General features: G+C 38.4%; 1 protein-coding gene across 3 annotated transcripts in view; it reads right to left on the reverse strand.

Moving 5' to 3' along the window:
• Positions 1–216: 216 nt before the first annotated feature.
• Positions 217–14,730, reverse strand: part of LOC122563200 (bromodomain and PHD finger-containing protein 3-like) — an 86,481-nt gene continuing 71,967 nt past the window's right edge. For 2 of the 3 annotated variants that reach the window (XM_043716750.2, XM_087973599.1), the window contains exons 10-13: positions 12,351–12,457; positions 4,664–4,761; positions 2,344–2,498; positions 217–1,205 (exon numbers count right to left, since the gene is read on the reverse strand). In XM_043716750.2, the coding sequence (XP_043572685.1) occupies positions 1,022–1,205; positions 2,344–2,498; positions 4,664–4,761; positions 12,351–12,457 (544 nt within the window). In that variant the 3' untranslated portion in view covers positions 217–1,021. Of the gene's footprint in view, positions 1,206–2,343; positions 2,499–2,604; positions 2,794–4,663; positions 4,762–12,350; positions 12,458–14,730 lie in introns of those variants that run through there. The other variant, XR_006315528.2, reaches the window with a different exon arrangement.

Consider the following 14,730-nt stretch of genomic DNA (forward strand, 5'->3'; position numbering starts at 1 on the left):
TGACTTCCATCCCAGCCAGAAAAGGGCCTGGCTTTTGCTTGAAAGAATGAACATAATTTTTTTTAAGAGTCATATTTTGTCATGGGAGCTTCAACAAATGCCCAATGATGCTGATAACAGCAACTACATTTCAGCAGGAGAGAAGAAATTGACTCCAAGTCATTGAGACTAAAAGTTACTAAACGAAGCTTAGTAATTAAAATTGGGAACTATTAATTTCTAGTTTGTCACATTTAATTCTCAGGAGAAAATATAGCCTCAGACAGTTGGATTGTAATAGATCAGAGGTAAAAGTACAATTTTGCAAGAGTCAATTCTCAATTTTCTCAACCATTACAGCTTCTTATAAACAGTACTAGAAAGCAAATAATCTTACTTTCTACAATAAATACAACATGAACATCTTGTGTTTCACAGTGGACACGCAGCTAATTTTAGGTCCCTAAGTAAGTCAACATCATTGATATAATAGCCTGAATACATTAAAAACCAAAATCATAAAATGTAATAAAAAATGTTTTAAACTTGTACTACACAGTATACACAGGTCACAAGTCCACTGCATTTTAACAGAACAAATACTTTCAAACGTCAAATGGTATTGTTTCTCAAATAAATTACAGTGTGTGCGTACAAAACCCATTACCATCACAGAGAAGCTAAAGATTCAGATCTGCAGCCTTGAATAATTTACTGTGTAACAATATAATACAATTATATACATGGTTTTTCTTCCCCTTGGCTTCCACACAAAAGGCATTATAAACACTATGAACAGGATTTGTGTTTGTAAATTTAAAGCATGATCTATGTTTAAATGAAGTAAACATGGCAAGAAACAAGCCAAAGAAAGGCCGTATAAGAATTGGCAGTGACAGAGGCTGTGTGTTTATCTGCTTAAGAGTATGAAAAAATAAAGAAAAGACATTTAGTTTTTACAATGAGCAGAAATTAAGGTCTTTGATGCCTGATGTCACATCATACAATCTCCTTCAGCAACTTTGGTTATGTTTTATAACAGTCACATGTAGTTTGAGGTGAGAAAGCCATGCTCTCCACGTACTCTACTCAAATGGATCATTGCTCGATCGTAAGCAATTTGAACAGATTTTCGAATGCTTGATTTACGCCCTTCCATCATTTTCAGTTTGTCCACTGTATCATCAATGCCAAGAGCAAGTAATTTTGAACGGGGAAGCCATTGCCTGTTAGTGAATACATTACAGTAATAGGTTAGAAACCATACAATCAAATAAAGCAGAAATTACAGATTAAATTAGATTACTTAGTGTGAAAACAGGCCCTTTGACACAAGTCCACACCGATCTGCCGAAGCGCAACCCACCCAGACCCATTCCCCTACATTTACCCCTTCACCTAATGTTACAGGCAATTTAGCGCGGCACATTTAACCTGCACATTTTTGGATTGTGGGAGGAAACCGGAGCACCCGGAGGAAACCCACACAGACATGGGGAGAATGGCAACTCTCTGTGTGGAGTTTGCACAGAGGCAGAAATTGAACCCGGGTCTCGGGCGCTGTGAGGCAGCAGTGCTAACCACTATGCCACCGTGTCTAATTACCAATAATAATGGCTTGAAACTACATAATCAAATTTCACACTTCATGTACAAGTGTTTGCTAGACTTGTATCATCAGGGGTCTCTTTTTGCACAAAATCCATATTTAACCCAAAAGGCTGACGCACATAGCAAAACTGTCTGCTAATGTGGGCTAAGAACTTAATTCAGTTTATATCAGAAAGCATGCCACAGGTAACGTGCAGGAACAAAAATCAAGTATGAAAATGGACAACTTCACTGCACACTGTAGACTTTAGATGCAATTAATTACACATAGGACTGGTTATGCAGCAACCTTTGTTAGTGTTCTTAAATATTTTGGTTTTCCAGAATGTCCTGATCAGATTACAGCAATTGCTTTTTCATTAAATACAACCAGAGAATCAGTATGCATCTTTAAAATTCCAAACTTTTGTTTATGATTAGCAAGACTGATTTACAGGGAACAGAAATCGACAGCTTGTCAAATTGTCACATACATCTGACAGCAGTCACCTGAGCAACATACAGAGTGCTGGCTGTATATTTTCAGAGTCTGCTACTTGACTGAGCTCTTCCCTCAAGAACTGGGGGAATGCAGCCAAATTCAAACATCAAAATAACAGGGCTCTGGATGAAAACGCACATGAAGTTATTTAAGACATGAAAAACAACAATATAGGTATGAGAGAGACATAAATACTGAATAAATAAATGTAAAAAAGGATAATAAATAATCCACTAATACACAAATCTACAGATCAAAACTTTTCCATTTACCACGTCCTTTTGTTGTCAAAAAACAATACGAGGTAAAGTTTCTCTCCAGCTTCTGCATGCATCTGTTCTCCTAGCTTTACTACATCCAGCGGAGGTACAGGTATTGGGACACCATTGTGGTACAATCCATCTCGAGGCATATTAGGATCAATGATCTATAAAGTAAAACATTACAGGAAATAAAGGAAAAACATTTTGTATTTGCAAAGCACCTGTCATGATCTCAGGACATTGCAAAGCGCTTCACAGCCAAGGAAGTACCTCTGAGGTGGAGTCACTGTTGTAACATGTGCAAATTTACACACAGCAAGGTCCCACAAACAGCAATGAGATAACTGGCCAATTAATCGTTTTTTCATGGTGTTGATCAAGGAACAAACATTGGCCAGGATATCAGGCGAATCCCCTTGCTCTTCTTTAAAACAGTACTATGGAATCGTTTACATCAACCTGAGAGCGTAGACAGGGGGGTTAGTCAAAAGTCTGATATAAAGACCTCAAACAGTGCAGCACTTCCAAAGCACAACTGAAGTATCAGCCAAGTTAGCCTCAAAACTCTGGTATGGACCATGAATCACAACCATTGCCTCAGAAGCAATGTTATCATTGAGTTAATTCTGAGGCCTTCCAAGTAAGATATTCAATTGAACAAAGGTATTTATGCAAATCTGAGGCAACAGGTGCTACCAGACCCAGGTCATCTCTCAGCCTGGATTAATCATTTTCATGCAATTTAGTTTTGTTTTACAACTGACATCCATCCAATGAATTCATAAAACTGCAGACTCAACTATATGAGCAAAATGAAAGTAGAATCTCAAACTGTGAGGGGCAACTTTTTCACACAGAGGGTGGTATTTGTATGGAATGAGCTGCCAGAAGAGGAGGTAGAGGCTGGTACAATTGCAACATTTAAAAGGCATCTGGATAGCTGTATGAATAGGAGGGGTTTGGAGGGATATGGGCCAGGTGCTGGCAGGTGGGACTAGACTGGATAGCTGGTCGGCACGGACGAGTTGGACTGAAGGGTCTGATTCCGTGCTGTACATCTCCATGACTCTAATTAAAACGAGTGGACTTATTTCCATTAGCTCAAATCAAGTTATAGAACTTATGACACAGAAACAGTCCATTTGGCACAACCATTGTCTGTTGGTATTTATTTTTCCACACAAGCAGTAATCTTATTCCTTTGTGCCCAATGATTCCATATTCCTTTTCCCCATCAAACGCCAAACAGCATATTGTATCATTTTAATTAAAAATATATTTTTGGCAAACATTCTTTAGTCTTTACACAAATGTTGCATTTCAATTTGATTATATTACTGAGTACCTTGCATGTAAGATTACGAAGAAAGTTATATGTGGTCTTTCATTCTCTTACAGATTTCCAGGAAGGTAACTTCTGAACATAAAGTAACAGAATAATCAATTCTTATGATCCCATCTTCAATCACTGAGTCCAAATGGTACAGTCCATAGTATCACTACCCTCTGTGACTTTCATCTTGCGCTCTGTCATAAATTTCCTACATTTAATCTTATGTCTATCTTTCGTCATTCCAATTTGTCCAGTCACTGCAAACTCTTTCTTTATATTGTCAGATTTGTATTATATTACACAGTCTCTACTTCTAGTAGGAACCATTCTCTAAATTCCTCTGTTGTTGAAAACAACTACAATTTGGACCATTGGTAGGAGAGACTAGGACCTAAGGGCACAGCCTTAGAGCAAAGAGAAGATCTTTTAGAATGGAGATAAGGAGAAACATTTTCAACCAGACAGTGGTGAATCTATGGAATTCACAGCCACAGAAAGCTGTGGAGACCAGGTCACTGAGTATATTTAAAACTGAGATGGATAGGTTCTTGATTGTCAAGGGGATCAACAGTTCCAGAGAGAAAATGGGAGAATGGAGTTGAGAAACTTATCTGTCATGACTGAATGGTGGAGCAGACTCAATGAGCTGAATAGCCTAATTTCTGCTCCTATGTCTTTTGGTCTAGTTTGTGTGACATAAATCATCCAAAACTCCAGTCCCTCTAATCTCTCCTGCCATTGTGCAGACATCCAGGTTCCATCTACAGCAACGTCTTTCAAAACCAGAGGTCAATATGTCCACACATTGACAGGCATGCACAGATTCTATGAGCAATTGTAACATGGATCAAAAGGCTAAACAACTGCTTTGAATCTGCCAATCATTTCAGTTCAGGTATTGAAGCTAATAAGTAGTTTTATTCATTTTACATCGGTTGCTTGGAAAAAGATGTGTTTGATTTTCAAATACTTAACTGGGAAGCAAATTTGACTTACCAATGCTGGATAAGAAGGGTATCCTCTGCATTTGGCCCAAACTAGTTCCAGAGGCTCTAAAATAGCATCGTTCTCAAAGGGTGTCCAGACACCTCTCCCTAACAAAAACAAAACAACAAAAACGTTTTAATCTGTTATGGTTTAAATTCAGAAATTTCAAAAATATGTACCAGCCATTTTGCAAATACAGTGTACAATACACCTCAGAAAAACCTCGAATTAAACCAGTATATTTCACATAAAATTCAATTTTTTTTTCAATTTCCTTTGTTTTAATTGTAAGGCACTCTTCCATTGCTATATTTTAGAAGTGCTAGAAATATTTATTTTAATATGTTATTGTTGGAAAGATGGGCCAATGGACTTACACTCAGATAATAAGCTGGATTTTTTTTTAAAGAAAAGGAAATATTTTACACTTAAGTAAGAAATGAGTTTCTAAGGTTAGTCTTTTTATAGAAAGTAGGTGGTTGACTTTATGAGTAACAATTTCTGAGAAGCTGAAATCAATCCTCTCCTATTACCTTGCTAACATGGCTATTACATTGGAGACTGCTCTGACTGACCTCATCCTAAAAACTGAGCCAAAAGGATTTTCATTATTAAATTTATTTCTATAAATAAATAACCTTCATTGACACAGATGCTAATTACATACATGTAAATCGTTAAGTTTAGTAAATACATTAAGACAAAAGCCCTATAAAAACTTACATAATTTCAGTCCCCCACCCAGAGTACAGAAAACAGAACTGGTACAATCAATGTACAGCAGAAGCCAAGCACTGAATGTGTACTTAATTCCATAAAAATTAATATCCTCTTCATCTTCAGAACTAAATGGATGAGCAACATCATTAGCATTCACATCATTGCACAAATATTCATTTTCAATGTCATCAAGTGCATATGATATTCCATAACATTTCTTCAATGATTGGGTGACATTCCCCATTCTAACTTCAGGCCTCTCCAACCCACTTACAAAAGTGGGTTGTGATCAGAAGCATGTGCTTCCAAACTTGGTAAATGTCTGCTCTTGTCTGATCATCTATTCACTCCACCTTTTTTTTTCTCTCACGCTGAGCATTTGTTTAGAGAGACATTGAATGGTTAAACAAGGTAAGGATGTTTCAACCACCAGGAATCACTGCAATGTCACTTTTCTCACAACCCAAATTCAGCAACATCATTATTCATAAGATGCAACCCGAACATGTCCCAGGTGAGCAGACCATTTTAATGTAATCCTCCTGGTCAGATGCTCCAAAAACATGCCTTAGCCATACTTTCAAGCCATCTTCATCCATTAAACCATTATTGTCAATATTGGTGGCTACTCCTTTCAATAATTGTTGTTTTAGGAGTTCTCCCTTGAATATCACAGTTGGCTTGAATTTTGTCTTGTCGGATATACAGGACAGCACAACCCTTTCTCTTTTCATGACCAGTTATTTTTATTAACACTGTTTTCTCTTTACTTACTATTTGATTGGCTCATATCACAAAATTCATGGAAGTCTCATGCATGTCCATCATATAGGCTAATTTGTATCCATTATTTTCTCAGCATTTGATTATAAAATGGCAAAGTGTAATAAGCCTGTCATTGAGTTCTGTTAGGAAATGCTGAGATATTTGGTCTTCTGTCACAATACAAAGTTGTTTTACTTCATACTTCTGGTTTACCATCAAGGGACAGCTTTGAAAACTGAAATGCTTAATGTTCTTGCCTGCTTTATGTGAAGATTTAACAAACCCTCAACAAGCCCAAGAGTTCAGTCTGTCTATTTTCATTGATGCATTTTGGAACATGGTCTTCCAACTGTGGTACATGCCAGCACTCACCTATTTGCGTGTTTATTCTCGGGCAGCTCCCTAAGCTCTGCAGAGAACTTCCTCTAATCTCACACGTTCTCCTCTAATACCCTGAATTTCCTAGCTACATCATAATTATTTGTCTGCCCTTTCCAGCTCAGTACCTTGAAGTTTTGACTGGGCTGTGTACCTATCATTCTTTCTTGATAATTTGTTCCCACATAAGAGGCTAGGATTGGCAGGAATACAGGACACATCAGTCAAGTGATAGCCTTGAAAATATGTACTGACATGAACAGCTGCCGAAAATGGGAGCCCCTTCTACGATGTTACCATGGAAATTTGCTTTAAGATGCATTGGCTTAAGTAGGAAGTGGATGGTAAGTAAAATAGAAATAAGGACCCTCAAGCTGACCCTACCATCAAAAAGATCATGGTTGAACTGTTGCAGGTCTCAACTTCTTTCGTGCCAGCCCTCAACTCCTCAATATTTCAAACATGTATTTACCTCCTCATTAAATACTCCCAATGATCAAGCCTCCACAACTCTCTGAAACAGAGAATTCCAGGCATTTAATATCCCCTGGAAGAAATTCCTTCCCAAACCCAGTTTTAAATGAATGTCCCTTAATTCTATAGCTATGCCCCCAAGCTCGAGACTCCCCCACCATAGAAACATCTTCTCAACATTTACCCTGCCAAGCCCCCTCAGAATCTTGTATGCTTCAATAGGATCACCACTCATTATTTTAGTCTCTAATGAATAAAAAGCCTAACTTGTTTAGCTATTCTCTAAGTCAACCGCTTCATCACAGGAATCAGCCGAGTGAATCTTTTACAAACTGCCTCCAATGCCAGTACATCCTTTCTTAAATATAGGAACTAAACTGTACAGAGCACGCAAGATTGCATCACCAATCCCCTGTACATTTCTACCAAGATTTTCTCATTTTTAAACTCGAAACTCCAACAATAAAGACCAAAATTCATTACTTGGTGCACCACCATATTGATGTTGTGTGTTAATGTACAAGAGCATTCAGATCCCTCTGCATATAAATTTTTGGAGTTTCTCTCCATTCATATAATAGTTTGACTTTTGATTCTTCCTACAAAAGCATATGATCACACACTTTCTTGAGCTGAACTCCAGTTGCCAAGTTTTTATGCACTCACTCAACCCATTTCTAACCCCTTGCAGATTATCCTCAATATTAGTAAAGTGACAGAAAGTCTCATCAACAGTGCTATCAAGCAGCACTGGCTCAACGATGCCCAGTTTGGGTTCTACCAGGGCCACTCAACTCCTGACCTCATTGCAGCCTTGGTCAAACATGGACAAAAGAACTGAATTCTAGAGGGGAGATTGAGAGTGACAGCCTTGACATCAAGACAGCCTTTGATGGAGTGCAGTATCAGGCTGCTTTAGCAAAACTGGAACCAATGGGTATCAAAGAGCAAATTCTCCAATGGTTTGCAACAGACCTGGCATATCATCTAGCTCCAGGACATATCTACAGGAGTACCTCAGGATAGTGTCCTGGGCCCAAACATCTTTAACTGTTTCATCAACAACATTCCCACCATCGTAAAGTTAGAAATGGGAATGCTTGCTGATGATTGCCTAACATTTAGCACATTTGCAATTTGTCAGATACTAAAGTTGCCCATGTTTTAATGCAACAAGATCTGGACAACATCCAGGCTTGGGCTGACAGGTAGCAAGCAACATTCCTGTCACACAAATGCTGTTTATGACCATCACCAATAAGAAATAATCTTAACATCACCCCTTCACATTCAAAGGTATTACCATCACTGAATCCCCTCACTATAAACATTCTTGGGGTTACTATTGATTACAAACTCAACCGGACCTGCCACATAAACATGGTGGTTACAACAGCAAGTCAGAGGCTAGGAATACTGCAGCCAGTAACTCACCTTGACTCTCCAAAGCCTGTCCATCATTTACAAGACACAAGTCTGAAATGTGATGGAATACTGGTGCAGTTCCAGGAACACTCAAGAGGTTTGACATCATCTGGGACAAAGCAGCTCACTTGATTGACACCACACCCACAAACATTCACTCCCTCCGCTACTGATGCTCAATTATCTACAAGATGTATTGCAGAAATCCACCAAAGACCCTCAAATAGCAGCTTCCAAACCCTCAGCCACTTCCACCTAGAAGGGCAAGACAGCCTATATGTGGGAATACCACCACCATCTGCAAGGTGCCCTCAAAGCCACTAACCATTCTGACATGGAAATATATTGCCATTCTTTCACTGGGTTAAAATCATGGAACTCCCTCCTTAACAACATTGAGAGTCAAATCATAGCACGTGGACTGCAGCTGTTCGAAAATGCAGCTCACCATCACCTTCTCGAGGGCAATTAGGGACAGGCAATAAATGCTGGTCAGCCAGTGATGCCCACAAATTAGTTTTTAAAAAGATTCCTTATGTTCTTATTACAACATGCCCTCCCACCTATTTTTGTGGTATCACCAAATCTGGATACATTATACCCTGTCCATCCTCCAAATCATTAGTATAGATGGTAAATTATACAGGGACCAATCCCTTTGGCACACCACCAGTTACATCTTTCTAGCTTAAAGAATGCCCAGTAATTCCAAATCTCTAATTTTGGAGTGCAAACTAATTCTCAAATCATGCTAATACATTACCCCTAATATTGAGAGTTCCTATTTTGTGCAATAACCTTAATGTGACATCTTCTAGAAATTCAAATTTGAGTTATCTTTTGTCAGCTCTGCTTGACTCAAAGAACTCTCTTTCACAAAACCATGCAAACTGTTTCATTATCTTAAGGTTCTCTAAGTGACTTATTTCTTCATGATAATGTTGTCTAATATCTGTTTTTGGGAAGATGATAAACTAACTAGCCCATGTGTTCTTATTTTCGGTTTCCCTCCCTTCTTGAACAGGGGTGGCACATTAGCGGTTTTCCAATCCTTTGGAATCCTACAAGAATTCACTAAGTTCTGAAATAGTTTGACCAATGACCCCACTATCTCTGCAGTCACTTCTTTTAAAACCCCATAAATGGGCACTTTGTCCCTTGTGAAATGGACTATTGCCTGATTTTTTTCCATTAGAACCTTGCTTATCTGTTATTTTTGAGATGATTACAATGTCCTTTGAAGACCAATGCAAAATACTAGCTGAAATTATCTGTCATTTCTGTTTCCTATTATTAATTCCTCAGTAACATCCTTCAAGTGTTCCACACTTACTTCAGCTACTTTATTTTTTTATATACCCATGAGCTCTTGCTGTTTGCTTTTATATGTCATGCCAATTTATCTTAATAATAAATTTTCTTTCTCTTTATTAGCTTTTTAGTCAACTACTTCTAGATTCTAAAAGAAGTCCCAATCCTCTGATCCGCCACTAATTTTTACTACGTTGTACACCTTAGATTTTGACTGGATATTTTCCTCGACCAACTTGTTAACTGCAGGTAGTTTATCCTTCTCATCAAGTTCGTTTTTTGAAAAATAAATTTTGACTTTGTTATAAAATATATGCAGAAGTGTCTGCTACTAATCATCCAATGACTTTCTCTTTAATTTCTTTTCCCAACCACTTCAAACAACTCTTCTATTCCTCCATAATTGCCCTTAATTAAACGGAGGATATTGTCTTGAGATCAAAGTTACTCTCTCTCCAAGAAGAGCCTTAACCACGAGATCTCTTATTAATGCTACCACACATTAAACATTACTACATTTAAATGAGCCAGTTCTGGGTAGGTTTTGCAAAGTACTGCTCTAATAAGCAATCCCTGATGCACTCCACAAATTTGTCTTCCAATGTTACCCCTGCCCTATTATCCAATTAAAGAATTTTTAAAGAATTCATTTGTGGAATATGAACATCACTGGGTGGCCAGCATTTATTGTCCATCCCTAGTTACCATTGAGAAGGTGATGACAGACTTCCTTCTTCAACCGCTGCAGTCCATCTGCTACGTGTTGACCTGCAATTCTGTTCGGGAGGGAATTTCAAGATTTTGGCCCAATGACAGCCGAAGAGTGGCAATGATGAGTGGATTAGAGGGTAACTTGCAGATCATGGTGTTCCCACACACTTGCTGCCTTTGTCCTTCTAGATGTAAGTAGTTACAGGCTTGGAACATGCTCTGAGGATCTTTGATAAATTTCTGCAGCAGATCTTGTGCATAGTGCACACTGCGGCTCCTGTGCATCAGTGCAGAGAGAGTGAATGTTTATGCATGTGGCGCCAGTTAAGCAGGCTGCTGTGTCCTGGATAGTGTCAAGCTTCTTAAGAGTTGTGAGAGCTGCACCCATCTAAGCAACTGGGGAGTATCCCATGCACACCTGATTTGTGCCATGTAGATAATGGACAGGTTTTGGGGAGTTACATGCTGCAGTATTCCTAGCCTGTAACCTGCTCTTGAAGCCACTGTGTTTATGTGGCAGGTCCAGTTGAGTTTGTGGTGAATGGTAACCCAAGGATGTTGATAGTGGGGAATTCAGTGATGTTAGCACCATTGAATGTCAAGGGGCAGTGTTTAGATTGTTTCTTATTGGTGATGGTCATAGCCTGGCATTTGTGTGGCATGGATATTGTCTTGCAACTTGTCAGCCCAAGCCTGGATATTGTCCAGATCTTGCTGCATTTGAACATGGACTGCTTCAGTATCCTAGGACTTCCTAATTTATATTTTGTCCTCCAATGAGTGAACTCTTCAGGAGCTTATATATAGGATACCCACCCATGACCTCTACTCAAACCAATCTATTGCATCTCCTATAATCATCCATCGCACAGATAACATTCTTTATTCACAAAGCCTCTCCACACTTTTCCTCTTTGCCTATTCTTGTGGAATGTTGAATACCCTTGAATATTGAGTTTCCAGTCTTGGTCACCCTGCAACCACATTTCTGTAATAGTCTAGTAGCAAGTATAATAGTATCAAGTCATATTCATTTATTTCCATTTGTGCCATTAAGTCTCAACTCATTTTCTTGTTATAAATGCATGCATGCATTCAGATAAACAGCCTTAAGCTTTGACTTTTAAGTATTACTCTGGTTCTAATTTCGACTGTATTTTTTGCTATATATTTTCTATCTAGTCCTGACATACTTTACAATTCATGTCTTCACCAATCCTTCAACTCTGGTCTCTCATTTCTTGTGATTTTTGAAGTTCCTTTCAATTGAACTCTGTTCCCCACTAATTACTGTAGAGCCCAATCTACAACCCTAATTATATGGAACTCTGACTTTCCCCAGTACTGGTCCTCCATGAATTGAAACCCATTTCTCCCAGACCAATTTTTGAGCCATGTATCTAACTTTCTAATCTTATGTGAGTAAACTTAAAGAGTGGGGATTTTTGGTTAAAAGTCAGGGTTGCGCTATACGAGGCAAGTGAGAAATGGATGAAATTTTGGCCAAAGGCCAATGTTTGGCTTTTACACCTGATTAATACTTGAGAAAGTTATCTCATCACAATAAACAGCAAACTGTTTTCTTTCCCCCCCAAACTGTGTTGGCAGAACTCTTTCCACTTTTATGCAATACAGTGATGCATTTTAGTGTAATTTGCAACATTGCACAAATTGCATGAAAGTTATGAAGATATATGGCTCACTTAGTTTTTCATGAAGGTAACTTGTGCCAAAATGTAGTGATGGACCAACTGAGCAGCAGCAGAATTAGAGAAACTCGTTTCCTTTAACCTTTTAGCAAGTTTCAAATTGCTGCATTAGGAATATTTATTTCACAGACAACTATTTATTGCAATTTTTATTTTTACATTATTAACACTTAATGGGAAGTTCCTACTGCTGTGTAATGTACCTGATGCATTGTAATCTCCACAAGACACATCCCCATTACCATTGTCAAGATAGTGTGCTCGAACAAGAGCTGGCTTCCCTCGACTACGTTTGGGTGGAGACAGGCCACTGAAAGAGGACATAAAATAAGATATAAAAATGAGAAAAGTACTCCAAGTTAACAGATGCAAACCTATTTTAAAGCTTATTTTTGAAGCTATCCAATCATAATTGTGAAGTAGCATGCCATTGACTATCATGTAATTGACTATTATCTTTACTTGCACGCCAATTAATGAAAACCAATATTATTTAGAGTTTTAGCTTAATAAAAACATCTCTAGGCACTTTGCTGGAATGTTACAAAACAAAGTATGACGTCACATAAGGAGATATGTGGAGAGAAACGCAAATGTTTGGTGAAAGTGGTAGATTTTAAGAAACATCATAAAAAGAGAGCAGAGATGGAGGGATGTAGTGAGAGAATTCCAAAGCATAGGTCCTAGGCAGCTGAAATCACCAGATCAGTGGTGCAGCAATTAAAATTATGGGCTTTCAAGAGGCCAGATTAGATGTTGAGGGTTGTGGGGCCAAAGGACATTTACAAAGGTGCAAACACATTGCACCAAATGGTCTCTTTCCATGCCAAGTTTTAAAATCACACACCACCAGGTTATAGTCCAACAGGTTTAATTGGAAGCACACTAGCTTTCGGAGCACCGCTCCTTCATCAGGTCCTTCATCACAACCACCTGGTGAAGAAGCGGCGCTCCGAAAGCTAATATACTTCCAATTAAACCTGTTGGATTATAACCTGGTGTTGTATGATTTTTAACTTTCTACACCCCAGTTCAACACCGGCATCTCTGAATCTTTCCATGCCGTAAGCTTTCTACAATCCTACATGAATACAGAGCAGTGAGACCCTGGACTGATTTGAAGAATGAGAGTTTTAAAGTCAAGACGTAACTTCACAGCAGTCTATAAAGAGTTCACTGTGTTGGGAATTATATATTATCAACGTTAGACGACTGGCTAACTAACAAGAAACAGAGACAGGATAAATTATTTTCATTTGAAAAAATATATATTATGAATTATAAAATATAAATTATTTCTGAGGTAGCAAATTGCAACTTGTGGAGAACCACAGGCATCAGCACTATTTACAATCTATATTAGTGACTTGAAATAAGGGATAGATTGCACAGTGGCCAAATTTGGTGACAATACAAAGATAGGTAGCAAAGCAACCTACGTGAGGATATATAGATATAGAGCGCGAGAGAGGAGCGCGCGCGAGAGAGGAGCGCGCGCGAGAGAGGAGCGCGCGCGAGAGAGGAGCGCGCGCGAGACACAGACACTATAGAATGCAATGGTCCAGAAGGATTTGGGCATCCTTGTACACCAATGACAAAAAGTAAATAGTTCAGTATGCTTTTAGGAAGGAAAATAGATTTTATTCAATGGGAGATAGGAGTTTTACAGCAGGGAAATCTTACTGCAAGTGTGCAAGGCACTGGCAAGGCCAACAGCCTGGTTTTGATCACTGCACTAAAGGACAGACACATTGGAAATAGTTCAAATAAGGTTTACTGGATTGATTCTTGGGATGAAGAAGCTGCCTAATAAGGAAAGATTTAGCACATTGGATTACATTCTTTAAAATTTGGCAATCATTTTCAAAGCATAAAATTCTGAGGAAACTAAATGCTGAGATGTTTCTGTTCATGGGGAAGTCTAGAATTTGGGGGGGGGGGGGGGGGGGGGGAGAGAACAGAGTTTCAAGAGATTTCCCATTTGGATCTGATAGAAGGAGGAAATTTGTCTCAAAAAAGATTAGGAGTTTGAAATTCCCTTTCTCAGTGAACAATGAAAGTTGCATCAATATATTCAAGGCTGAGTTAAACAGATTTTTGATTTATAGTGGAGTTAAGGGTTATGTGGGCCAGCAGGAAAGAAGAATTGCAGCCACAATCTGATCAACCACAATCTTACCGAATAGCAATGAAAGTGCAAGAGGCAAATAACTTCTGCTATTTTTTATGTCCTTAGTTTCTGAAGTAGTCAGAAATTTTGCTAAATGTATTTTGTCAATGCATGGGAATCCACTAAGCCATTTAAAGTGATTTGGCAGAGTTACCAGAAAATAAGTACCGTATATATGCATGTAAAGGTCAATCTCATAAAAGTCGACCCCTTATTTTTGGCCAAAAAATCTTGTATTTTCCATAGAGATTATGTAAACATTGACACTACTATATCACATTATAAATCTCTTACAAAGGAAACTGCATGTTCCCATTACCCCACTTAAACAAAATTGCATTCATTCATACCGATAATTCTACTCATTGTTCTTTGTTTACTATATCGCATCTCTATTCATAACTCTACTTAGT

This window comes from Chiloscyllium plagiosum, unplaced genomic scaffold (assembly GCF_037043375.1).
Source record: "Chiloscyllium plagiosum isolate Xiang-an unplaced genomic scaffold, Cpla_swu_hap1 HiC_scaffold_26, whole genome shotgun sequence".
In the NCBI taxonomy this organism is placed as follows: Eukaryota; Metazoa; Chordata; class Chondrichthyes; order Orectolobiformes; family Hemiscylliidae; genus Chiloscyllium; species Chiloscyllium plagiosum.